This window comes from Halichoerus grypus, chromosome 10 (genome assembly GCF_964656455.1).
Source record: "Halichoerus grypus chromosome 10, mHalGry1.hap1.1, whole genome shotgun sequence".
Lineage (NCBI taxonomy): Eukaryota > Metazoa > Chordata > Mammalia > Carnivora > Phocidae > Halichoerus > Halichoerus grypus.
This window is the reverse complement of record NC_135721.1, coordinates 38,125,793-38,153,531: the sequence shown is the minus strand read 5'-3', so window position 1 is coordinate 38,153,531 and position 27,739 is coordinate 38,125,793. Positions and strand designations below refer to the sequence as shown.

General features: G+C 40.5%; 1 protein-coding gene and 1 long non-coding RNA gene across 4 annotated transcripts in view; one reads left to right on the top strand and one right to left on the bottom strand.

Annotated features, from left to right (window-relative positions):
* Positions 1-3,282: 3,282 nt before the first annotated feature.
* LOC118525436 (uncharacterized) lies at positions 3,283-8,301 on the top strand. The gene is made up of 2 exons (XR_004912160.2): positions 3,283-7,583; positions 7,938-8,301. It is a non-coding gene; the product is annotated as an uncharacterized LOC118525436 (long non-coding RNA).
* A 1,475-nt stretch (positions 8,302-9,776) lies between these two features.
* CHMP3 (charged multivesicular body protein 3) overlaps positions 9,777-27,739 on the bottom strand; it is a 60,317-nt gene continuing 42,354 nt past the window's right edge. For all 3 annotated transcript variants that reach the window (XM_036076175.2, XM_078056332.1, XM_036076176.2), the window contains 3 exons: positions 14,315-14,436; positions 11,504-11,618; positions 9,777-10,384 (listed from right to left, as the gene is read on the bottom strand). In XM_036076175.2, the coding sequence (XP_035932068.1) occupies positions 10,242-10,384; positions 11,504-11,618; positions 14,315-14,436 (380 nt within the window). In that variant the 3' untranslated portion in view covers positions 9,777-10,241. The remainder of the gene's footprint in view (positions 10,385-11,503; positions 11,619-14,314; positions 14,437-27,739) is intronic.

Below are 27,739 nucleotides of genomic sequence, written 5' to 3'. Positions count from 1 at the left end.
AATTCCCATCACCTATTTTACCCATCCTGGTAACCATCAGTTCTCTATAGCTAAGAGTCTGTTTCTTGGTTTGTCTCTTTTTTCCCCTTTGTTCATTTTGTTTCATAAATTCCATATATGAATGAAATCATATGGTATTTGTGTCTCTCATTGACTTATTTTGCTTAGCATTATACCCTCTAACTCCATCCATGTCATTGCAAATGGCAAGATTTTATTCTTTATTATGGCTGAGTTAATATTCCATTGTGTGTGTGTGTGTGTGTGTGTATGTGTATATATATGGCACATCTTTATCCATTCATCTTATTGATGAACACTTGGACTGCTTCCGTTATTTGATATTGTAAATAACACTGCTATAATCACAGGGGTGCATGTATCTTTTTAAATTAGTGTTTTTGTATTTTTTGGATAAATACCCAGTGGTGCAATTACTGGATCATAAGGTAGTCCTATTTTTAACTTTTTGAGGAACCTCCATTCTGTTTTACAGAGTGGCCGCACCAGTTTGCATTTCCAAAGTGCAAGACGGTTTCTTTTTCTCCACATCCTCACCAACACTTACTTGTTTCTTGTGTTTTTGATTTTAGGCATTCTGACAGGTGTGAGTGATATCTCATAGTTTTGATTTGCATTTCCCTGAATGATGAGCATCTTTTCATGTGTCTGTTGACCATCATCTGGATATCTTCTTTGGAGAAATGTCTGTTCATGCCATCCCATTTTTTAACTGGATTATTTGTTTTGTAGGTGTTGAGTTGTATAAGCTCTTTAAAGACTTTGGATACTGGGGTGCCTGGATGGCTCAGTCGGTTCAGCGTCTGCCTTCAGCTCAGGTCGTGATCCCAGGGTCCTGGGATTGAGCCCCGCCATCGGGCTCCCTGCTTGGTGGGGAGCCTGCTTCTCCCTTTCCTTCTGCCTGCTGCTCCCCCTGCTTGTGCTCTAAGTGAATAAATAAAATCTTTAAAAATACATACATACATACATACATACTTTGGATGCTAACCCTTTATCTGATATGTCATTTGCAAATATCTTCTCCCATTCAGTAGGTTGCCTTTTAGTTTTGTTGATTGTTTCCTTCATAAAGCAGAAGCTTTATGTGCAGAAGCTTTTTATTTTTATGTAATCCCAATAGTTTATTTTTTGCTTTTATTTCCCTTGCCTCAGGAGATATATCCAAAAAAATGTTGCTATGTCCAATGTCAGAGAAATTACTGTCTGTACCCTCTTCTAGGATTTTCATGGTTTCACATTACTTCTTTAAACCCATTTTGAGTTTATTTTTGTGTATGGTGAAAGAAAGTGGTCCAGTTTCATTGTTTTGCATGTAGCTGTCCAGTTTCCCCAACACCATTTGTTGGAGAGACTTTTTCCCGCTGGATATTCTTTTCTGCTTTGTCAAAGATTAATTGACCATATAATTGTGGGTTTATTTCTGGGTTTTCTATTCAGTTCCATTGATCTATGTGTGTGTTTTTGTGTCGGCACCATACTGTTTTGATTACTACAGCTTTGTAATATAACTTGAGGTCTGGAATTGTGATACCTCCAGCTTTGCTTTTCTTTTTCTTTTTTCTTTTTTAAAGATTTTAATTTATTTGACACAGAGAGAGAGATAGCGAGAGCAGGAACACAAGCAGGGGGGAGTGGGAGAGGGAGAAGCAGGCTTCCCGTGGAGCAGGGAGCCCGATGCAGGGCTCAATCCCAGCACCGTGGGACCATGACCTGAGCCGAAGGCAGATGCTTAACGACTGAGCCACCCAGGCACCCCTGCTTTTCTTTTTCAAAATTGCTTTGGCTATTTGGGGTCTTTTGTTGTTCCATATAAATTTTAGGATTTTTTTCCTAGTTCTTCTAGATCTGTGAAAAATGCTGTTGGTATTTTGATAGGGATTGCATTAAATCTGTAGATTGCTTCTGGTAGTATAGATATTTTAACAATATTTGTTCTTCCAATCCATGAGCATGGAATGTCTTTCCATTTCTTTGTGTCATTTAGTTTCTTTCATCAATGTTTTATAGTTTTCAGAGTACAGGTCTTTTGCTTCTTTGGTTAGGTTTACTCCTAGGTATCTTATTATTTTTGGTGCAATTGTAAATGGGCTTGTTTTCTTAATTTCTCTTTTGGCTACTTCATTGTTAGTGTATAGAAATGCAATATATTTCTGTATGTTGATTGTATCCTGTGACCTTACTGAATTCATTTATCAGTTCTATTTTTTTGTGTGGAATTTTTAGGGTTTTCAATACATTGTATGTCATCTGCAAATAGTGAAAGTTTTACTTCTTCCTTACCAATTTGGATGCCTTTTATTTCTTTTTGTTGTCTAATTGCTGTGGCTAGGACTGCTAGCACTATGTTGAGTAAAAGTGGTGAGAGTGGACATCCTTGTCTTGTTCCAGACTTTAGGGTGAAAGCTCTGTTTTCCCCCATTTGAGTATGATGTTTGATGGGGCTTTTCATATATGGCCTTTATTATGTTCAGGTATGTTCCCTCTAAACCTACTTTAGTTGAGGGTTTTTATCATGAATGGATGTTGTACTTTGACAAATGCATTTTTCTGCATTTATTGAGACGGTCATATGGTTTTTTATCCTCTTAATGCTGTGATGTATCACACTGATTTGCAAATATTGAACCACCTTTGCATCCTGGGAATAAATCCCACTTGATCGTGGTGAAATTTGTTTTAATGTATTGTTGTATTTGGTTTGCTCATATTGAGAATTTTTGCATCCATGTTCATCAGGGATATTGGCCTGTCGTTCTCCTTTTTTGTGGTGTCTTTATCTGTTTTTGGTATTGGGGTGATACTTGCCTATGAATGAATTTGGAAGTTTTCCTTCTTCTATTTTCTGGAATAGTTTGAGTAGAATAGGTATTAATTCTTCTTTAAATGTTTGGTAGAATTCACCTGTGAAGCTGCTGGTCCTGGCCTTTTGTTTGTTGGGAGTTTTTTTGATTACTGATTCAATTTCATTGCTGGTAATCAGTCTGTTTAAATTTTCTTTCTTCCTGTTTCAGTTTTGGGAAGTTACAGGTTTGTAGGAATTTGTCCATTTCTTCAAAGTTGTCTAATTTGTTGGCATATAGTTCTTCATATTGTTTGTATTTCTATGGTGGTGGTTATTTCTCCTCTTTCATTGGTGGTTTTGCTCATTTGAGTCCTCTCTTTTTCTCTCTCTCAATGAGTCTGGCTAGAGGTTTATCATTTTGTTGATTTTTTTCAAAGAACCAGCTCCTGGTTTTATTGATCTATTCTTTTGTTTTTTTGTTTTGTTTTGTTTTTTGGTATTTTTGTTGTTTCCTTATCATTTATGTCTGCTCTAATCTTTGTTATTCCCTTATTTCTGCTGGTTTTGGGTGGTGTTTGCTCTTTTTCTAGGTCCTTTAGGTGTCAGGTTAGGTTATTTGAGCTTTTTCCTGCTTCTTCAGATAGGCCTATATTGCTATAAACTTCCCTCTTAGAACCACTTTTGGACCATTGTGTCTTCATTTTTGTTTCCATGTACTTTTTGATTTCTTCTTTGATTTCTTGATTGACCCATTCATTGTTTAGTAGCATGTTATTTAACCTTCATGTATTTGTGGTCTTTCCAGATTCTTTTTTGTGGTAGATTTCTAATTTCATAGCATTGTGATCAGAAAAGATGCATGGTATGACTTTGATCTTTTTCAATTTGTTGAGGCTTGTTTTGTGGCCTAATAGGTGATCTGTTCTGGAGAATGTTCTGTGTGCACTTGAAAAGAACGTGTGTGTATTCTGCTTTTTTAAGGGTAGAATGTTCAGAATATATGTGTTAGATCCATCTGGTCCAATGTGTCATTCAAAGCCAGTTTCCTTTTTGTTTATGGATGATCTAGCCATTGATGTAAGTGGGGTGTTAAAGTCCCCTACTATTATTGTATTACTATTGATTAGTTCCTTTGTTATTAACTGTTTTATGTATTTGGGTGCTCCCATGTTGGGTGCATATATGTATTTACAATTGTTACATCTTCTTGATGGATTGTCCCCTTTATTATTATATAGTGTCCTTCTTTGTCTATTACAGGCTTTGTTCTGACATGTGTTTTGTCTGATAGAACACACTCTGAAATCAGTATAAAAGATCTCACTCCCGTTGTGGAAGCTATCACTTCTACATTGCCTCTTGTTGGGCTGTTGTCTCTTTCACTGGGCTGGGACCCCCAGCTGTCATTCACTCTCCCAGCTTACCCAGGGCTGAGTTGGCTGACTTTTAAAGTTCCAGGCTCCAAGTCACACTGGTTATACCAACTCCTGGCATTCAGCCCCTCTGGTTTTCAAGGCCAGTCATTATGGGGATTCCTTTTCCCTGTGTGGGCTCCCTGGTGCTTTCTCCTGTGACTGCAGCTCTCTCCCTGCTGTGGGCAGCTCCCAACCACCATTTTCTGCCCTTCCTAACCTTTCTGATGGGGCTTCTTCTCTAGCTTTAGTTATGGAGTTTATTCTGCCAGTCTTCAAATCACACTCTGGTTTATTGACTTGGATGTGAGTGATAATATAGTTGTAATTGTGGGACAGTGTGGGCTTAGCGTCCTCCTACTCCAACATCTTCCCTGGCAGCACCCCCTCCATTTTTTACTTTTAATCTTTTCTTTGTATCTAAAATGAGTCAGCATATAGATGTTTTTTATCCGTTCTCCCAAACTCTGCCTTTTAGTTGGAGAGTTTCATCCCTTTATATTTAATTACTCATAAAGGACTTACTTCTCCTGTGTAGCTGTTTTCTGTGTATGTAATTCAATTCCTTTTTTTCATACTTATCTGAAACTTTGTACTGTGCCATTTTTATTCCCTTGTTCTGTATTAGGTATAGTCTAAGTAGTTACTTTTGTGATTACAATTAACATCTTATAACTATCTAGTTTGAATAATGCCAGTTACATTTCAATAGTATCCAAAAACTCCTTCTATATCTCTGTCCCTCTATATTGTTATTGTCACAGCTTACATCTCTATCCATTGTGTGCTCATTAACATGGATTTATAATTATTTCATATGTATTTGCCTTTAACTCATACGAAAAAAGAAAAGTTACAAACCAAAAGTATAAAGCTGGCTTTTATTTTTCAATGAAGTTGCCTTTACTGGTGTTCTTTATTCATATGGCTTTAAGTTATTGTCTATTGTCTTTTCATTGCAGCCTGAAGGACTCCTGTTATCAGGGAATACCTTAATTTCTCCTTCATTCTGGAAGGATAATTTTGCTGGATATAGAATTCTTCATTTACACTTTTTTTTCTTTCAGAACCTTAAACAGGTCATCTCATTGCCTCTGACTTCCATGGTTTCTGATGAGAAATTAATCTTACTGAGGCTCCCCTAGCACATGAGGAGTTGGTTCTCTTCTGCTGCTTTCATTATTCATTGTCTCTACTGTTAAACAACTTGATTATGTGTCTCAGTGTGGATCCCTTAATTTTATTGTTTGTAATTTGTTGAGATTCTTGGATGTGTAGATTGATATATTTCAGATATGGAAGGTTTTAACCATTCTTCCTTTAAATATTGTTTCTTTCTCTCTTCTCCTAGAACTCCCATAATGCGTATGTTGGTGGGCTTGATGGTCTCACAGGTCCTTTAGGCTGTTCGCTTTTCTTTCTCCTCCTCAAACTAGATTTCAACTGTTCTATCTTCAAGTTCACCAATTCTTTCTTCTGCCTACTCAAATCTGTTGAATCCCTCTAGTGTATTTTTTGCACTTTAGTTACTGTACTCTTCAGGTCCAGAATTTCTATGTGGTTTCCTTTTTATTTTTATTTTTGAAGATTTTATTTATTTGACAGAGAGAGACACATCGAGAGAGGGAACACAAGCAGGGGGAGTGGGAGAGGGAGAAGCAGGCTTCCTGAGGAGCAGGGAGCCCAATGCGGGGCTAGGCAGACGCTTAACGACTGAGCCACCCAGGTGCCCCTGTGGTTTCCTTTTTAATAACTTCTAATTAATATTCTTTTGTTCATTGTCTTACTGGTTTTCTTTACCTCTGGAGTATTTTTAAGGCAGTTGGTTTAAAGTTTTTGTCTAGGAAGTGCCGTGTCTGGGCTTCCTTGAGGATGGTTTCTAATTAATTTTTTCTTTTGAAGGGGCCATACTTTCCAATTTCCTTGTATGCTTTGTGATTTTTGCTGAAAACTGGACGTCTGAATATTCTGGAATAATTCTGGAAATCAGAATCTCCCCCTTTCCCAGGGTTTGTACTTCTTAATTTAAGGCTTTGCTGTGTTCAGTCAGTATTTTGACAGAGATCTCTTTGAATGCCAGGACCTGAAAAAACAAACCAACAAAGACACCTGTCCCAGTCTTTATGGACTGGCCCTGTGCTGGGACACACTTAACACTTAGCCAGACTATTGACAGTTCTGTCTCAGCCTTCAGTTCCTGTTTGCACCAAGCCTGCAGATCAGCCAGTGGTGAAAGTTTGGGGTCTTCTCAGATCTTTTCTGATATTTCCTGTGCTGGACATGCATGTGGCTTTCTACATGCTTTTGAATGTCCTAATATCCCAAAGAAATCCTCTCTCTGGCTTTTCCTCCCAGGTTTTAAGCAACCTATTGTATGTCTCAACTGTAATATGTTGCCCCAGGTGGTTTCACTTTTTAAAAATTGTTTCCTTAACATGTTTTCAAGCAGTGCTTGCTGCTTTTCCACCCTGAGTAAGTTACAAGATAGGCAAACCAGAGATGAGCACCTTGTGTTAGCCCTTCAGGATGGCCCATAGGTAAGGGAATTCAGATAATTTGTGACTAAGTCTACTCTGTTTCACTGGAACTAGGGACCAGAATCATACACTGAGAAAGTGAGCTCCTATCTGTCTTATCTTCAAGACAGCTACCAAGTTGGGAGAGGGATTTGGCAAGGGCAAGTAAAATGCCACAAGGCTTTCTTACTGTTTTTAAGTTTCTTTTTTCTAATACAGTGTTCACTTGGTTGAGGTAAACCCTTGCTTTCTAGTTCTGACAAAGTTGGTTGGTTCTGACAGTTTCTAGTACTTTTTAAAAATGTTTCTCTGGGTATGGGTGTACGGAGCTGTCTACTCCACCATTTTGCTGATGTCACTCTATATTTTTTAAAACTATAATTAATTACATGTAGAAGAGAAATTCATTAGCTTAAAAAAAGGTATTTCCCTACTGTGGTTTAGATTTGCATTTCTGAAAAGGTTTCAGTGGCTAAGAAAATGCTGTTTGGCATCTCAAAAGAAAACTGTTTTGGTCGAATAAATTTGGGAAAAGCACATGAAAGGCTCTGAAAAGTTGTAAAGAAACCTGCTTTATGTTTATTTGAACCCAAAATTTCCCATTTATTTCATTTAAGAGCCTTTCCTATTGACAATTAGCATCTGACGAATATCTGTGTCACTACAGTAGGACAAGAAAAGTGGTCCTAGTTCTTCAGCTGGGAGTTGGGTGGCAGGAAGAGGTCCAGAGGCAGGCATGGTTAATACTATTTAGGAATAAATATAAGTCATAACCCCTTCTCTCCAGAAGTTCTGAGACAGACACGGAAATATATGACAAGGAGGCCTAAGGTCATGTGAGCTGTAGAAGTGGTAAGTGCTCAGGAAGGCATGACAGACAACATGGGGAGAGTGGGGAGGGATGGGGAAAGGGAGGTCACAACCTGTCTAGAGGGAAATGGTGAGTGATCATCACAAGCTGGATGGTTATTTTTAGAGTAAGCTATATTTCCAAACAAAAAAAAAAACAAATGGATTGGTGGTGTGGGATGTTATTTTGGGTACTTTTGACACTGATTATTTTTTTTAGGGCACCAAGTAGATTCAGTCTGCAGTTGGGGTGGAAAGAGTGGTAGCTGGTGCTGCTAGTGCTGGACCTAAGTTGAGAGGCTGAGGATAGAGGAGAACTTTTACTGCAGGTATTTACACCATTATTTCCCTTCCTAGATTGTGGACCTTCCAGGGCCAGGACAGTATCTAACTCTCCTCGTTTCCAATGATGCCCAAAAGAATACTGAGGGAAAATGGACTACAGGACATGATAATCAGCCAACAATGCTCTTTCCTTAACCTGAAAGCAGGAATGGAGAAAACAGGACCTCGTCAAACAATGAAAACAAACCAACCCTACATTTAGATCATTTTATTTGAATGGCTGGAAGAGTGGTTGTAAATATTCTGTCCATCCATCCACCTGAATAAATTTTGATTATCCACATAAGACAAAAATGCTCAGGGATTATGAGCATCCCTTAATTCCATTATCATTCTGTGAATAAACTAGCCAGATAAATGCAATCATGAAACTATATCCTGTCAATATGTCAGTTTGTCTCAAGTTGATTTATAGATTCAAAGCAATCCCAATCAAAATCACAGCAAGTTAGTTAGTTTGTGGATATTGACAAATGAATTCTAAAATTTATATGGATAGGCAAAAGACCCAAAATAGCCAACACAATACTGAAGAACAAAGTTGAAGGACTGATGCTCTCTGACTTCAAGACTTACTATAAAGGTACAGCAATTAAGACAGTGTGGTATTGGTGAAAAAAGAGGCAAACACATCAATGGAACAGAACTGACAGCCTGAAACAGGCTCACATAAATACAGTCAACTGATCTTTGAAAAAGGAGTAAGCACAATACAATGCAACAAAGACAGTCTTTTCAGCAAATTGTGCTGGAACATGCAAAAAATAATAATCCAGACACAGACCTTAAGCACTTTACAAGAATTAAATCAAAATGGATCAAAACCTAAATGTAAAACACAAAATTCCTAGGAGATAACACAGGAGAAAATCTAGGTGACCATGGGTATGACCATGACTTAAGATCTAACACCAAAGGCATGATCATGAAAGAAATCACTGGGAAGCTGGACTTCATTTAAATTGAAAACTGCTCTGTGAAAGATAATGTGAAAGAGAAGACAAGCCACAAGTGGGAGAAAAATCTTCATAAAAGACATATCTGAGAACTATTACCAAAGTATGCAAAGAGCTCTTCAAACTCAACAATAAGAAAATGAACCATCCAATGAAAAATGGGCAAAAGACCTAAACAAACACCTCACCAAAACAGATATACAGATGACAAAAAAAGCACATGAAAAAATGTTCAGCATCATAAATCACTAGGGAATTGCAAATTAAAACAACGGTGAGATACTACTACATACCTGTTAGAATGGTCAAAATCCAAAACACTGATAACCAACTACTTGCAAGGATGTGGAGGATTAGGAACTCTCAGTCATGGCTGGTGGGAAAGCAAAATGGCACAGCTACTTTGGAAGACAGTTTGGCAGTTTCTTACAAAAGCAGACATAGTCTTACCAGTGATCCAGCAACTGTGCTCCTTGGTATTTACCCAAATGAGCTGAACAACAACAGCAGCAACAGCAGAGAAAAGCAATCAGAGGATGAGAGAATCCTAATCTCACAGCTGTCTGCTCTGGGTCCAACTTGCATTGGGAAGGAGGGCAAGGAAAACTACATACACACACCTGTTAGGACATAATACAGCCATCCAGACAACAGGACAAGGAGTCATAATTCTCGAGGATCCTTTTGCTTAAACAGATGACAAAGAAGAAGTGTGGCTCCCACACCACATCTGTGAAGGCTGGGGAACAGCATCCTCGGAGCAGAAGCCTCTTGTGCTGAGCGTCCACATCCCGTACGACTGGCTATAGCACCTCCTCTCCTTCCAAGGTCAACATATAATTTGAAACTGCAAAACACCTTGAAAATTCACTGCACATGACAATCTACAATGAGACCAAGTGTTAAAGCAGAAATTTATTAAAATCCATTTTATATAATAGTGTTTTAGGGACAAAAAAAGGTAGAGTCCTCAACATTCAGGCAGTCAACTCTATCCTCAGAAGTGCTTCGGGAGAAGACAGATTCCTCTGCCCTTTCCTCCAAAAGATACTTCTGTTTATATTCCTGAAAATGATGCATTGTGAGAAGACAGATTCCTTTGCCCTCCCCCCCAAAAGATACTTCTATTTATACCCCTGAAAATGATGCATTTATAACCCCACCTCTCAAGGACAATCCTGTTGAGATCCCAAAACCTCTGCAAAGAGTGAAAAGATAGGAGCAGAGAACCTTCTCAGAATGCAGTGCCTCATTTAGAGGTGTAGTGCAAGAGGTACATAAAATGCTGCTGCTTCAGAGGGGTGTACCCGCTCCTGGCAGGTGGGCTGGGAAAGAGCCCGAGGGCCCAGCGGGGCGGCCCCTAGCTGCGGAGTGTGGCCAGACGGGACTGCATGGCCTCCAGGGCCTCTTCCTCCTCCTCATCTTCTGATGCCGCCATCGCTCCTGGAGGTTCAGGCTCTGGAAGGGCGTCGGTCACTTTACTAGGTGCTTTGCCCAAGGCCCCTGAAAAGAAACAGCAAATAAATTAACCAAGTATCATTTTAAAGAAGTGGTCCCTCATCCTCTCTGCCTTTCGTGCCTGGGTCCAACAAGAAACAGTAAAGGGGCAATAAAACGAGCTGTTTGCATGAGGTTTTGCTCACTATGACAAATATGCAAACACCAGCTTGTGATGAGACCAAGGTTACAGTAACTGAGGATTCTGGTTTTTAGAATTTTGGTTCTGACACTCTTAGTCTAAATTCCTAAACACTACTGAATACTTAATTTTCAAGATGTTAAGTGTTAAGATGAAGATGTTAAATGTCTCTCAGTAAAACTAAATTGTTTCTAAACCTTCACAAAATGTTTTCCTGAAGCAACTAGTCTTTCTCCCAATAGTTTTAAAACAAAGAAACAATTTTAAAACAAACATAAAAATTAAATGTCACCATTTTTTTTATTAAGCCTAAGACCCAATATCCAGAAGTAAAAATAAAGTTTAAAACCTCATTAACTTTCAGAGATAACTACTATTTTTTGTTTATTCCCTTTCCAGACTTTTTCTATAGGCCTGGTTTTTACACAAGAGTATGGATTGCAGTAACAAGGCTTTTCTCACACATTATATTGTGGACATCTTTCCATGTCAATGAATGTACTTCCACATTACCACACCTATAAAGTATTCCATTAAAACAGATATAACACAATACAACCAATACTCTATTATTAGGCATTTAGCTTGTTTCAAACTTTTCAGTATGATAAATAATACTACAGACATCCTTGAATTAAATCTTTCATCACATCCTTAATTACAGAATAAACTCCCGGAAATCAATCTGTTAGGTCCAGGGCTTTTGACAGCTATCGCCAAACTGCTTTCAAGAAAGTCTATACCAATGTAAGCTCCCAACGGCAGTGTTGTGAGAGCAGTGCTTCTCCTTACCATTTTGAAAACTCTAGGAATTTTTAAAAAGATGTGATGGATATTGTGTTTATTTTTCAAGAACTAACTTTATAATCTAAAAAATGTAGAAGTAAGAGAGTCCAAAAGAAAAAGCTACTAGATAACTTAGTGACTGCAAGAAGAATGACCACAAAAGGAGGGGAGAAAGAGGAAGAATCTCAGGGCCATACCTGCTGTGATTTCAAACAGAATTTTGTCAATTTCCATTTCTGCTGCTTCTTCCATTTCTTCCTGATCATCCATGCTTTCAAAAGTGTCCTCTAACATTTCTTCTATGATGCCAGCCTAAAGACAGAACAGATCACATCAAATCTGTTCCCCAGAGACTCCTCTGTGGGTCCAGTTCCACCCGAGCCCTAGTGTCTCCAAGTCTAGACCACCCTTCTGAGGGCTAGTACCTAGACAGATGGCCACTAGAAACACTGATGCTGTCTCTCCTCTCTGAAGAAAAGCAAAGGCCACAGGGAAATTGTTCTCCATATTCAGTACCAGGGCTGGTGGGGGCCCTCTCTCAGCAGAGCCTCACATAGTAACCCAGACTGTAATGACAGCACTTGGGAAACAACCTACTGAAAATGAGTGTGCTCTGAGCTCTCTTAGGAAGCATGCACCCTGGGGCACCTGGGTGGCTCAGTCAGATAGGCGTCTGCCTTCGGCTCAGGTCATGATCCCAGGGTCCTGAGACTGAGCCCCCGTCAGGCTCTCTGCTTAGCAGGGAGCCTGCTTCTCCCTCTCCCACTGCCCCTCCTCCTGCTTGTGCTCTCTCTCTCTCTGTCAAATAAATAAATTAAATCTTAAAAAAAAAAAAAAATGGAGTGGAGTCTTCATGGACACTATGATTAACAAGTACTAAGAGCAGATGGGGTTCTATGGACCCCTGAAAAGGCCTGAAGAGTACTTAGCGTGTCCAGGTTACACCTGCCGGTACAGGGCCAGTCCAAGGGGTTCTGGCAAGGATCAAACAATTCACCAAAGACTGATCCTCCATTCCTGAGAGAACTGATAAGAAGGTTTCTGGACCCAACAAGGTAACGCCCAGACTTTACTGCAAGCCCCGTGCCTGGCAGCCTGAAGCCAGCCACTCAGCCTCCTGTGTCCTCAGTATGGGGCACAAGAAAACCATTCTCAAACACTGCCCAACACAAGCCGGACCCACTGTCTTCCCAAGTAAGACCCTACTGACTGTTTTTTGTTTGGTTTTGAAGCAAAAGGTCCTAACAGCACCCTCCAGTGACAGAAAGAGGCTCCTGGTATCCCTGAGTAGAAGAGATGGGAAGGGACTGAGAGGCAGAAGCAAAGTATGGGTTCAGGCTTCTGAGAAGCTGCCAGAAGAGAAAAATCCTAATTGCTTTGCCACTTGCAAGAGCTGAGCCCCTTGCTTTGTACCTTGACCCAGGGGTTCAAGGAGCAGAGGGGCACTTGTGGCAGCTCTGGCCCAGGCTCCCCCGCACTTAGCAGGGCACTTAGCAGGGCACGGCGCTCGCTGACCATGCTGATGGCATCAGATGTAAAGCAAGCCCTCTCTCCTGCCTGCCTTTCATGTCTTAATGACATGAATCAGACTAATAACCATATTCTACCCACTCTCAGATCTTTTCCTCCCAACCTAAATTTACAAATAAACAAATTCAATTCACACAGGTGGAGCCTTCTGACCTGAATGAATGGATGTCATCTTACTGTTGGAGGCTACCGTAGAGGAGGTTCAGGACATGCTCTGTAACTGGCTAAAAGAGCCTACTGGAATCCTGACTGTAATAGCCTTCCACATCCTGGAGGTAGAAGTCATTCACTCATTTATTCACTTATTCAGTCAGCAACCATTCATCAAATGCCTGCTCTGTGCCACACAACAGGCCAGGGTCTGGGAACAAATGGAATGACTAACATCATGTCCCTGCCCTCAAGGAGCTGGGCCCCTACCAGAGGCTTCAGTTTGTACTTGGGGATGTATCCTGGAATGAGTTCAGTAAATATTTATTATGTATTACATGCAAGCCTTCCTCCCAATCTATATTACTTTCAGCATTCAGAAACCACTGTGGAAAAGACCCCAGATTCTAAAAGGGTCTTCCCCTCAGATTCTGGTGGCTACATAAGTTAGAATGAGCAGGCCTAAAGTCATTCTAAGAATTACCTTTTTATCCAGTTCTACATGGACAGTCATCACAACTTGGGAAAAAAGATCCACACACCACTTTTAAAGGACACACGCTCCTGACCCCATTTCCTCCCTACTACTGCCCAAGCACTTCTCATTCCAAAGACCTGGGTTCTGGGCATTATGTTGTCGTTCCATCAATTTTTTCTCGTTCCTCTCTCCCACGCCCTAGAGCCCCACACAGAATTCAAGTTCATAAATGAAATTCCCCAGGAGGAAGAAAGGCAATTTCTATACATAAGCTAATATATAAGAATCTGAGGTGTACAATGTTGGCTCTCAGGTCACAAGTCCAAAGTGAGAAACACACCTGTCTGAGGAACTTACTGTCACCACCTCTAACACAGCTCAGGCAATAAGGTCAGACGTGTGCTCCAACCCCAGATCTGTCACTTACTGCCAAGGTCACTTAGGTAAATTACCTGGCAACTTGAAGACTCGACTTCCTCCTGTGTAAAATGGAGTAAAAAACCAGCTCCCCCACAGGGTCACCGGGAGGACTCTCTAGGACAGCACGTGTGACATAGCACGGGCTGCAGGGGCTCAGTAACGGTGTTCTCCTGAGCCTTATCCCTGTCTGAAGGCCACCAGCAGAAGACCTTTCTAGGCCCTGATCCTGGGACACTGGCAATCTGACCCAGCCTCTGCTCTCGTCAGCTCAGATGGTTTCAACCAGTGTTAAGAGCTGCTCCTCTGTCTTCAAAATCATTTCTGTCTGGCAACAGTGGTCCGTTCATTCCTGCCCACCCCTGGCCCTAGCCGCCTACCATCTGCTGGGAGTGACTGCTAGGAATGGGATGCAGGGGTGGCCCCAGGTCACCTTCATCATTTCTTTGGATAGTTCCCTCATGCTGGCCTGGATTTCTGGGATCTTCACAAGACTCTGCATGGCCTTCATCACTTCTGTGCTCTTCTGCAGGGAACCAGCCACTCGCAAAACCGCTGAGAGGGAAAAGTAACAGGACTCTTTAACAGAATGTGACGCAGAATTGGTATAAAGAGTAACAGTCATAAGGTATTCTTATAAAAGAGATCAGTAATAGGTGGACCCCCAAAGCTATTTATGAACTGGCAGACTACATTACTCTGCTAGTTGACCAAGAGACTGACTTTTCCAAATTGTATGTGACTTTGGCTACAATAGGTACACATTCTCTGAGCATGCACACAAACCGGCTGATCTAGAAAGCTGCCTGAAGGCATGCATCTGATCTTGAAGGAAGAAGTCAGCTAGGAATGACTGTGACACCCAAGACAAGTCACACATGGGAGGAACAACTCTAGACCTTGCCAGGCCACAGTGGAAAATTCAATACTTCAGGATACCCAACATGGTGCTCCCCATAGACCAGCTTATGGATGGCGACTGCTCTGTGAGAGACCTGTCACTGGTCCTCAGGAAAATGAGAGAAATCAGGATAAGATACACAGTGAGTCTATGTGTTGCAATATGGTGGTTACTGTTCCTTGTTAAGGAAACATTTTTGTTAGTCTGATCATATCCATACTATATATTCTATCTAAGAAATCACAATAATAGCAACTGATCATCCCTCTGCCCTGCCCCCCGGCCACACACACATCTTTAACATGTCAAAACAGAGATTTAGCACCCCTCCAAATCTGTTCTGGAATTTCATGAGACTTAAAGTTCTGAGCTGTTCAACAACAGCTTTCACATCTAAAGGAAGATGAGAGGCAAGGAAATAAGAGTGACCAGGAAATGACTGTCTAACATACACACAATTTTATGATTTTTCCAAAGGAGTCAGGAAGTTTGCTAGTTGCAGAGAATACTTCATTTCCCTTAACATTAGAATGGAAAACTAAAATATTGATCTATTTATTAAGATTATTGGGGTGCCTGGGTGGCTCAGTCATTGAGCGTCTGCCTTCAGCTCAGGTCATGATCCTGGGGTCCTGGGATCGAGCCCCGCATCGGGCTCCCTGCTCTGCAGGAAACCTGCTTCTCCCTCTCCCACTCCCCCTGCTTGTGTTCCCTCTCTCACTGTCTCTCTGTCAAAAAGTAAAATCTTTAAAAAAAAAAGATTAAGATTATTATAATTATAGCAGAAATACCAAGAATCTGTATGGTTGAAATAATTATATATGCCATTATAATGGTACAAAAAAGTTCTAAAATATTAAAGTTACTATTGATTATTGTAAAAAGGCAAGTGATGGGAAGAAGGGCAAAAGTAAAGCTAATTCCATATAGTTCTTTTTGAACTATAATGTTTGATGTCTACACAGGCCCATGTTTTATCCTAATTTGGATCCTGAGTCTATACCAGAGTGTGTGCCTGAATGTGACATGTGTTCAATAAACTTTTTTGAGCTGAGTTAGTAAAAACAAAAAGATGGGAGACAGAAAAAAATGGTGTGACAAGTGTTAAAATACTAAAACATTTGTACTTTGAAAGAGGTATAAATTTCTAATTGTTGAACAAGAAAGGGAAGAGTCAATATAGTGGGGAAAAGAAGAAGCAAAAATAAACTTAGAAATAAAACTAATTCCAAAAAATTTAATTTGATAACCAATCAAGACTGGGGTAAGTGGATTTTTAAAAGGCCAAAAATATATGTATGTGCTACAATGGAAACTCAAAGAAGATACATATACAGAGAAAAATAAAAGACTAGACTAAGATGTACTTTCTATGTTCCACAAGGAAAGAAGCAGGTGGGGCAGATAAAAATTATTTTATAATAAAAATAGTCACGCCTACAAGAGAATGAGAAGACAAGCCATAAGTTGGAAGAAAATATTTGCAAAAGACATATCTGAGAAAGGACTGTTATCCAAAGTATGCAAAGAACTCTTAAAACTCAACAATAAGAAAATGAACAACCCAATTAAAAATAGGCAAAAGACCTAAACAGATACCTCACCAAAAAGATATACAGATGGCAAAAAACAAAAACAAAAAAAGAGCAAACCAAAACACAACCACCAAAACCCACATGAAAAGATAATCAACATGTCATCAGGGAACTGCAAATTAAAACAAAGAAATACCACTACACATGTATTAAAATTGTCAAAATCCAAAAACACTGACAACACTCAATGCTGGCGAGGATGTCGAACTATATAGCTCTACTTCTTTGCTGGTGGGAATGCAAAATGGTAGTACAGCCACTCCGGAAGACAATTTGGCAATTTCTTACAAAACTAGACATATTCTTACTATATGATCCAACAATTGTACTCCTTGGTATTTACCCAAATGAGCTAAAACACATGTCTACACAAAAACCTGCAGATTAGAAGCTTTCTTCGTAACTGCCAAAACTTAGAAGCAACCAAGATGTTGCCTGAAAGTGAACAATAATGGATAAAGTGTGGTACATACAGACAATGGAATATTCAGCACTAAAAAGAAATGAACTCGCAAGCCATTAAAAAATGAAGGAAACTTACATGCATATTACTAAATGAAAGAAGCCAATCTGAAAGGCTTACACACGGGGCGCCTGGGTGGCTCAGTTGTTAAGCGTCTGCCTTTGGCTCAGGTCATGATCCCAGGGTCCTGGGATCGAGCCCCGCATCGGGCTCCCTGCTCGGCGGGAAGCCTGCTTCTCCCTCTCCCACTCCCCCTGCTTGTGTTCCCTCTCTCGCTGTGTCTCTCTCTGTCAAATAAATAAAATCAATCTTAAAAAATAAATAAAAGGCTTACACACTGTATGATTCCAACCATATGACATTCTGGAAAAGGCAAAACTAGGGAGACAGTAAAAAGATCAGTGGTTGCCAGGGGTTGGAGGAGGAAGGGGTGAAGAGGCAGAACACAGAGGATTTTTAGCTATGTATATTTCACAATAACAAAAGAATCTCTGGGGCACCTGGGTGGCTCAGTTAAGCAGGGGAGCATGAAGCCTGCTTAAGATTCTCTCTCTCTCCCTCTCCCCTCTGCCCCCCACCCCACTCACATGCACTTACGCGCGCATGCTCTCTAAAGAAGAAAAACAACTCCAAAAGGTTAAAACAATACAGAAAACATTAATAAGCTAGCATTATAAAAACTAGCTGACATCTAAAATTATAAAGATCAAAGTCACACAGAAGGGATCATGAAGTAAGCAGCATTTCCTGGTTGTAGCTCTTTCTGCTAGCCTCTCCCCAACCCACTGCGAGGCCTTCCACTGCTCTTCCAGTGTTCCAGGCTCCTCCCACTGTGGGGTCTCTGCACATGCTCCTCCCTCAATGTGCAGTGCAGGCCCCTGCTAATAGCTCTCTAGAGTGGGGACTTGATGGATAGATTTCTTTCTTTTTTTTTTAGTGGTATGCTACATGAATTTGTATGTCATCCTTATGCAAGGATCATCGAATCTTCTTCTCATTAAGGTTATCATTCTGGTAATATGTGCTTGCCCAAGAGAGGACAAGATTTCTTTTTTTATTTGAAATGGACTCATGATTTTACTCCCAGGGCCTAGCATTGTGCCTGACACAGCTGACACTCAAATATTTGTTGAAGAAAGCAACAAATGAACTCAGAAGACACAAGGAAAACTATAATATTCAAATACGACTTCAAAAAAATAAACATATTCATGTCTTAATAGCAAACAACACTGAGGTGGTTAAAAAAGACTCAAGTGCTTCTTTTTATATATATATATATATTTTTTTTTTTTTTTTAAAGATTTTATTTATTTGACAGAGAGAGACACAGCGAGAGAGGGAACACAAGCAGGGCGAGTGGGAGAGGGAGAAGCAGGCTTCCCGCAGAGCGGGGAGCCCGATGTGGGGCTCGATCCCAGGACCCTGGGATCATGACCTGAGCCAAAGGCAGACGCTTAACAACTGAGCCACCCAGGCACCCCAAAAGACTCAAGTGTTTCTACATATAATGACATATTTAAGTCAGAAATGTGTTTCCTTTTTTGTACTGACCATAAAAATTCCAGAACATTTTTTTATAGAAATAAAATCAATTTCATATGGCAAAAAGAAGGGGAGGGATTTCAACAACAGAAAGTAGTTCTCCCCAAGTTTTCAATTACAGACATAGAATGGCTACATATTAGTGACAATAACAGACCAAATGATCTCAGAAAAGAAACTAAAACCCAGAAATAAACACAAAAATGAAAAAAAGCATTTAAAACCCAGAAATAAACATAAAAAACATTGAAGTATTTAAAGGATTAATCTTTTAGCATTTCACTGTGGAAATTTCTAACATACACAAAAGTGGAGAAGTGTCATTTCACCAAAGAGGAGATATGGCTGGCAAGTAAGCACATGAAAAAAATATTCCTACTCATCTACCACTAGGGAAATGCAAATTAAAACCACGATCAGCTCCACACCCCCATCAGAACTGCCAAAATAAAAAATAGTGACACTACCAAATGTTGTGGAGGATGCAGAAAAACTGGATCACTCATACACTGGCATGTGGGAATTTAAAATGTACCGCCACTCTGGACAACAGTTCCTTATATACAACCATAAAACCCAGCAATTGCTCTATTGGGCTTCTAGCTCGGAGGAAAGATTTATGTTCTTGCAAAAACCTGTATACTTTTAGAGCAGCTTTACTCAAAATATCTGATAACTGGAAACAACCCAGAAGTCCCTCAACAGGTGAATGGTTAAACTGTGGTACAGCCATACCATGGAATACTACTCAGCAATAAAAAAGGAATGAACTGCTGATACAGGCAAACCCTGAGTTAATTTCCAGAGAATTACACTAAGTGGGAAAAAAAATCAATCCCAAGAGGTTACATACTGTCTGATTCCATTTATATAACATTCCTGAAATGATAAAATTATAAAATGGAGAACAGATTAGTGGTTGCCAGAGATGGGCTGGGAGGGAGATGCCAGAGATTAGGTGGGTAGGTGTGGTTATAAAAGGACAACATGAGGGATCCTATCCTTGTAGAGATGGAAACTGAAAACATTCTTCAGCTTGACTATATCAATGCCAATATCCTGGTTGGGATATTGTACTATAATTGGGGAAAACTGGCAAAGGGTACACAGATCTCTGTATATTACTTCTCATAACTGCGTGTATGTGAATCTACAATTATCTCAAAATAAAAACCTTAATTAAAAACTCTCATGGGGCACCTGGGTGGCTCAGTCATTAAGCGTCTACCTTCGGCTCAGGTCATGATCCCAGGGTCCTGGGATTGAGCCCTGCATCGGGCTCCCTGCTCAGTGGGGAGCCTCCTTCTCCCTCTCCCTCTGCCATTCCCCCTGCTTGTGCTCTCTGGCTCTCTCTCTGTCCAATAAATAAAATCTTAAAAAAAAAAAAAAAACCCTTGGAAAACAATATAGGTAGGGGGCGCCTGGGTGGCTCAGTCGGTTAAGCATCTGCCTTCAGCTCAGGTCATGATCCCAAGGTCCTGGGATCAAGCCCCTCGTTGGGCTCCCTGCTCAGTGGGGAGTCTACTTCTCCCTCTCCCTCTGCCCCTGTTCATGTTCTCTCTCTCTCTCACACGCTCTCTTAAATAAATAAAACATTAAAGAATATATAAAAATAAAGCAATAATATATTCCCATGCCTGCCTACTAAAAAAGATATACACAAAAAATACAAGTTCTGCTATGAATACTACTATAATAACCAAAGACGGAAACAAAAGTAGCTAAATACAGGCTTCACTTCATAATCAGCAATGCAAAAACTAATGTAGATATTCTGAAAAGAATTTGACACCAATAATAAAAGCAACAAAAGCACAAAACTCTACGTATCATAGGTTCTTGTGGAAATTACAGTTAAATTTAAAAAACAGAAAAGGAAATTAAAATAAATATAAAAAAATGGCATCAACACCAAAATTCTGCAGCTCCTTGATATCGAGGGCCCAGGGAAGCAAGACACTCACAAACTGGACTGACTGTGATTTTTAAAAGCCAATTCAAACATGGCAATCACAAACAGAATGAATACAATTTTGAGAAAATATGGAATCTTACAATATTTCACAATAACGACAAGTGAAAGCTCAGAGAAGTGACAAAAACATTCAAGCCTCAAAAATAAAGTATCTTTGAAGAGAGTAAGATACTCCTTCCTTATAATAGGGTTCAGAAAAAGAGTTAAAAGATAAATGATTTATAAGAAACATCCGATACATAATAAGAAATAAAGAACAGAAAGATAAAAATTAAAAGGAAAAGGAGACAGTACACATTCTATAACATGGGAAACTCAACCAAAGGCCATGAAAGAGAATTACAGTCATTAAAAATTATTGGCACCATGCACCTTTGGGAAACTTTTAAAATTTAAAATCAAGTTAGTTTATAATTTATATGCTACCACTTGAAAAAATAATTTGAAACGGTTTATTACAAAGACATTGCATTAGCAGGTATGATAAAATAAATAGAGAAAGCAGGACTCCTGGGTGGCTCAGTCGGTTAAGCGTCTGCCTTCGGCTCAGGTCATGGTCCCAGGGTCCTGGGGTGGAGCCCCGCATCCATCGGGCTCCCTGCTCAGCAGGAAGCCTGCTTCTCCCTCTCCTCCCCGCTTGTGCTCTCTCTCACTATCCCTGTTGCTAACTCTGTCTCTCTCTCTCAAATAAATAAATCTTAAAAAAAATAAATAGAAAAGCTAAAAAGGGTGAGTTGACTCCACAAATGTACGCCTAAGTTTCTCAATAGTGGCACTGCTGAATGGTTTGGGCTGGACAATTCTGCTGTAGGTGGCTGTTTTATGCATTCTAAGTGTTTAGCAGCATCCCTGGCTTCCACCCACCACATGCCAGTAGCATTTCCCCCATCCTCCAGTTGTGACAACCAAAAATGTCTCCAAACACTGCCAAATGTCCCCTGAAGGGCAAAACTGCCCTCTGTTGGGGATCAGTGACCTAGGCTGGCAGAGCTACTGCAACTGAGAATAAATTTAGCTTTAGCATCTCAACAGCTGGGGCACAAAGGCTAACCGTGTTCTGAGCCTTGGTAAGGAGGCTGGTAGAAGCATATTGTCTCGCTGGGAAAGATCATTTTTTTCCAGCACTGGGTTCTAACAGAAATTTCATACCCCAATCTTTACTGACTATACCAGTAATTGTATAGAAGTTATAGAAATAGTCTTCATATAGCTGTCTCTTTTCCATCAAAAAAACAAGCAAAGGAATACTATGCAAATATAGCTCAGGAAAGGCATTTCTGTGGGAAGCAAAGCTAAGAGGGATGAAAATGTGGCTTTCTGATGATCCAGCTTGCTCCAGACAGGACCTGGAAAATTCTAGGACAACTATGTCGTGTCATTCACTTAATGTCAATTATATATTCTTGTACACTCACAGCTCAGTAAAAGAAGTATTCATATCAACAATAACTAAAATTAAAAAGGAAACAAACAGAAGCAATTTGTTAGGGAGGTATGCTTTTACCCTTTTAAAAATTTCTATTACTGTATTTTGTGCAAAGGAAAAATATTTCATCTGAAAAAGACAATTTGCTCTATAGATTTTGAATTTGTGAAAGTTTTGAAGGAAAACATTTAAAACCACTGAATAAACACATGGACAATACATAACACAGATACATATTTTAGAAGATTATTATTGTTCAGCAAATCTTATAGAAATTGAATTTTTATCTTGTATATGCTAGATCACATTTTAAACGCCAAATAAAGGGAAAAATCTGTTCCTATGTGTTTATTTATGGGCTTGGACTTGGAGACCTGGGTAAGAAATATGTATGTATGCATATCTATTACTGTATTGCTCATTGTATGTAATACGTGTAATTATATGCTTATGTAAGAACAGTATGTCATTATATATACATGTCATTTATATATAAAATGACACACTATTAGAGTAAACAAAGCAAACTGCCCGCCACTCCAGATGGCGCTGTAACAGTAGTTATTGGTGGAGAGAGCTGAGGCCAAAACAAGGGAATTGGTGAACACTTACTTTTTATTTTATATATTTATGCAGTATTTTTTTTTTTTACAGTAAGCCTGCGTAACTTTTAAAAATTTTTGATTCAACATCAGTTTAAATTTCACAAACGTTATGTTTCACTTCAAAGATCTATACTTTGCAAACTCACTTTCAAGTGCTCCTATCAAAGCAAGGAAAACACGCCACAGAAGGAGATCGGAACAGGTCCCTAGGTAGAGGGGCTGCCCTAGCCTGACCCTCTCTTTTCATTGCCTTTCTTGCTCCTCTGGCCACTCTGCCCCAACTACCCACGGGCTCAGAGCTCCCTTTCAGTCCCTGCCTCCAGGACTCCACGATGGTTCAGCATCCAGGCCTGGCCCACCTTTATTTTTACTGTGACAAAATATGCATAACATAAAATTTACTGTTTTAACCATTTTTAAGTATCATATTCACACTGTTGTGCAATTGTCACCACCATCTCTAGAACTTTTTTCATCTTCCCAAACTGAAATTCTATCTCCATTAAACGCTCAATGTCCCATGTCCCCTCCTTCCAACTCCGGGCAACCACCACTGTACTGTCTCTCTCTACGCATCTGACTGTTCTAGGTACCCCACCCAAGCGACATCATACAGTTGTTACCTGTCCTTTTGTGACAGGCCTATTACACTTAGCATAATGCCTTCAGGGTTCATCCACATTGTAACAACGTGTCAGCATTTCCTTCCTTTTTAAGTTAAGGCTGAATAATATTCCATTGCGTGTACACACATTTTGTTTATCCATTCATCCTTCAATGGACACTTGGGTTAACCTTTACCTTTTGCCTACTGTCAGTAAAGTGACAATGAACATGGATGTACAAATATCTGTTTGAGTCCCTGCTTTCGATTCTTTTAGGTATACACCCAGAGACGGAATTTCTGGATCGCACGGCAATTCTATTTCCTGCCCCACCTTTGAACCTCTCTGTTAATTTACTCCCCCAATTAAAGCATACTCATCATCTGTCTTATTCTGCAAGAAGCTGCTGTCAGAAAGCGATCACTTGGAAAGCATCTAACCATGACAATGTATTAATAGCTGACAAGGTTTAACATATTACCCTTCCCAAGGACATCTGCATTTTAACTGAAGAAACATCTTAAGGAAAATGACTTCATCAAATGGTGGCTTTTCCAAGCAGCAGCAGGCTGGGGGAGGGAGGGGGGGCGGACATCGAGGGCAAGACCCTAATCTCTCAGGAACTCCCAGTACAGTATTCCTAATTTCCTCTTTTCTATTCCAAAATGTAGACTTCTCCCTCCTGCCCTGTCCTTGATGCCACCTTCAGTTACCTTCTCCGCTGTATTTATTAATTTGCCAACAGGAACATCCTACTATAGACCCTCTCAACAACCCTCCCTGGGGGTTCCTCCTACCAGGCATTGTGCTTAGGTGCTAGGGAAGCAGGGCGATCCTGCTGGAGTCAATCTGGTCAGCCCCAAACAGAATCTCCATTCTCTCTTCAAAGCCTCCTCCTTCGCCTGGGTTTCCAGTGTCTTTTAATGGCCCTGCATTCTTCAGGCTAGGGCTTAGAGCATTTCCAGCTTATTTATACCTTCACTACGTCCATTTAGTCTGCATCCAGACTGGGTCTTCCTAGCGTCCTCTCTTCCACTGCATCCCGTCGGACTGAGCTACTCAGGCCCTGCCTGCCGTGGGGGCTCAGGTCCCCCTGCCCACCATCCCGCTGTGCCAGGCCCTCGCGCACTGCAGTCTGGGCTCGCAGGCGGCCGCGGCGCTCCACTGCCTACAAGATGAATGACAGCTCCTCAGTTTAACTTATCAAACTGACTCCAAATTACCTTTGGAGCTTTACCTCCCACTGCCCCCCTTAATGTGCTCTTGTCAAACGGAATCAAGTGCTGTCTGCTGAACACAGCCTGAAATATTTCACCTGTGCCTTTGTACACCCTAACCAATCAACTGAGAGGACTCCGATTCTCCCCAAAATACTTTTCCTCTGAACTCCCCTTGCATATTATCTGCGCCATCACCACCGCCTGTCTCAACCGGAACTTGTCTCTGAAAACCCTTGCTCTCCTAACAGCTGTAAAAACCGTCTTCTTCACCTTCCTGCTCAGCCTCTCTGGCCATCCCTCCCCCTTGCTCTCAGGCACCCCAACCGCCCAGAACTTCCTTCAGTGCTTTAAGTGCACAGTTCTTTTTGACCCCAGGGCTTTCCGGCAGTCTGGTTGGCCCCGCCCCCATCCGCCACAACCCACGTCCTCCAGCAGGTACCATCAGTCCCTGAAAGGAGCCATCGCTGACTGCAGTTCCCTTGATCACATGAACAGTCCCCTGGTGCTTATTGCAAATTTGCAGGGCATCCACTCTTAAATTTATTATTTTTTAGGTATTTTTATTTTTGTTAAATTTATCTGATTATTTGCTTTCCACCCCATACTCTAGAGGGCAATGACTGTGCCTGTAATGTTGATTATTTCATCCCCTGTGCCCAGCAATATATCCGGCACATAACAGGGGCTAAAAAAAAATGCATTTATTAAATGTATTATCATTTCGCTCTTTGTAGCTTAGTCTATCTGCCTGAGAAGACTGGGGAAGGTCCTGACGCAGCCTACACTTAATCCAGCCCCCCCACCGTCTTCTCCCTCTCCCTTTCTTCCTTAAAAAAAGAGGAGACAGAGGGAAGAAAGGGGTGGAGAGAAGGAGCTCCGAGAAACAGTTCAAGGAACACTAGAACATTTCAGAAAGAAGACTGTCGATATGAGGAAAAAATTGTGTTCACGAAATAAGAATAGGATGATTTAAAAAAAAAAAAAAAGATCAGAGAGGGGCGCCTGGGTGGCTCAGTGGTTAAGCGTCTGCCTTCGGCTCAGGTCATGATCCCAGGGTCCTGGGATTGAGCCCCGCATGGGGCTCCCCACTCTGCGGGAAGCCTGCTTCTCCCTCTCCCACTCCCCCTGCTTGTGTTCCCTCTCTCGCTGTGTCTCTCTCTGTCAAATAAATAAATAAAATCTTAAAAAAAAAAAAAAGATCAGAGAACCCTTTTCTGTAAATAAAATTAAGACAGCCAAAATAAAGCATTCAAGAAAAGAACGGAAAATAAAGTAGAGGAAATTTCTCAGAAAGGAAAACGCAGTGACAAAATCAGTGACAGTGATATTCTGAACCCACATATAAAGCACTCACCACGTGCCAGGCGGTGAACAAGCCTCACACCTCCCCTATGAGGAAGGTGCTATTATGATTTTCAAAATGGAAAACAGGAAAGGTAAGAAAATTTAAGGGGGGCACCTGGGTGGCTCAGTCGGTTAAGCGGCTGCCTTCGGCTCAGGTCATGATCCCAGGGTCCTGGGATCGAGCCCCACGTCGGGCTCCCTGCTCGGTGGAGAGTCTGCTTCTCCCTCTCCCTCTGCCTGCCTCTCTGCCTACTTGTGCTCTCTCTCTCTCTGTCAAATAAATAAATAAAATCTTTAAAAAAAAAAGAAAATTTAAGGATCAGTCTGGGAAATCTGACAACTAAAATCTTTTGCTTCCAGAAAGAAACAGAAAACAAAATGACAAGGAAGTGATCACATGAACACATCCAAGAACTAAGAGAGCAAGGAACAGAAGGGACAGAACCCCTGTCTTTTAGGAATCCATGTGGAATTACTCACAGACGAAAGCGTGTGAGGTCTTGGGCTCCCAGGGGAAGATGCAGGCAGGAAGTGCGCGTACAGCTGAGGTCCGACCCGCCAAGATTTCTGCGCAGGCGCGGCAACTGTGCCATGCCCACTAAGAAGGGGAGATGCCACCCATACGCTAGGTGACAAAGTTGGGCTTGCACATGAAAATGTGGAAAGCAACATTTGGAGGAACAAGGTTAGGTGAGGTCACCTGGGGGACAGAGAACATGGAAAACAGCAGGGGATCTAGAACAGAGCTTTGGAGCACTTTGAAATTTAAAGACCAAACAGCAGATATTTTACTTTTCCATTGTGATAAAACCACAAACAATATATATTTGAAACCAATGATAAGATATATTATTATGGGTGGATAAAGGATAACAAGCTTCTGACTTCTCTCCAGTACATACGAGAGCTTTTGTTAGCTTTACTACTGAAAGAACATGCTACAGAAGAAGGGATTTTTCAGGCATATTGCTTGTGAGCTGTAGCCGTTTGAAAAGGTTTTTAGGACTCAGTATACAGAAAGAAAAGGTGAACAGAAGACCCTGATCAAGTACACTAGTTCCCTGAGAAATGTTATCTGCTATTAACAAGGTAACATTTCTCAAAAATTACAAAGTCTGACAAAGGTTGGTGAAGAGGTATGGAAAAAAGAACTCTCATCCGCTGCTGGTGGGAATGTAAATTAGTAAAGCCTCTTTGGATAGCAATTTTGCAATTCTACCAAAATTTAAACACAGTTATTTTTAACCCAACAATTCCACTTCTGAGTATATAACTGTCCTAAAGAAACCTTAATGCACGTGCGAAAGTGAAAAGACGTTCACGGCTGCACTGTAATAGCAAAAAATTAAAAACAGCCTAAATGTCCATTAATGAGAGAAGGAAAAAAATGTGACACATCAGTCGGATGGAACACCATCCAGTAGTTTAAAAATATATCATTATCGGTATACTTCAAAAACACAATGATAAATGGAAAAAAACAATGCAGAATTGTATATATAGTATAAAAGCATTTCTACACATTTTAAGATTCATGACAGCAGTTACCCATGGGGAGGTTGAGAGAGAAGGGACTGGAACTGGGAAGGCATATTAAAGGAGCTTCAACTTTAGTAATACGGCTTCTTCTATAATATAAAACTGAAGCAAATATAATAAGATGTCAAATTTTATTGCTTCTGGGTGACAGGTACCTAAGCATCTACTATATTATCCAGTGTACTTTTATCTTTGCAACTGGGGAAACGAAAGAGGCTGTGCATACGGTGCTTTATTCATGGGAGAAGTGGGGGAGCAGAGTAAGCTAGATGTTTTCTAATGTTGATTCAGTAAAGGAAATACTGAAAAATTTTAAAGTAAGTTCACCGTGGTCAACTGAACATGTATCTTACCCTTACAGCATGTTGCAGAAAGAATAAGAAGTAAATATAAAACCTTCCTTGCTGGCTATGAAAGGCAAGAGTATACTTAAGCTTTCAAACTGGCAGGTTAAGATTAGATTATTTCTTCCCGGTACTCTATGGTACTCTGGCTTCTTCAAAGGCATGTATCTAGATTACACAGCCAGTATTTAAATTTAAAGAGTGGGTATATATATGTATGTATGTATGTATGTATGTATGTATGTATGTATGTGTGTGTGTGTGTGTGTGTAATTACTTAGAGCTGAAATAACAGA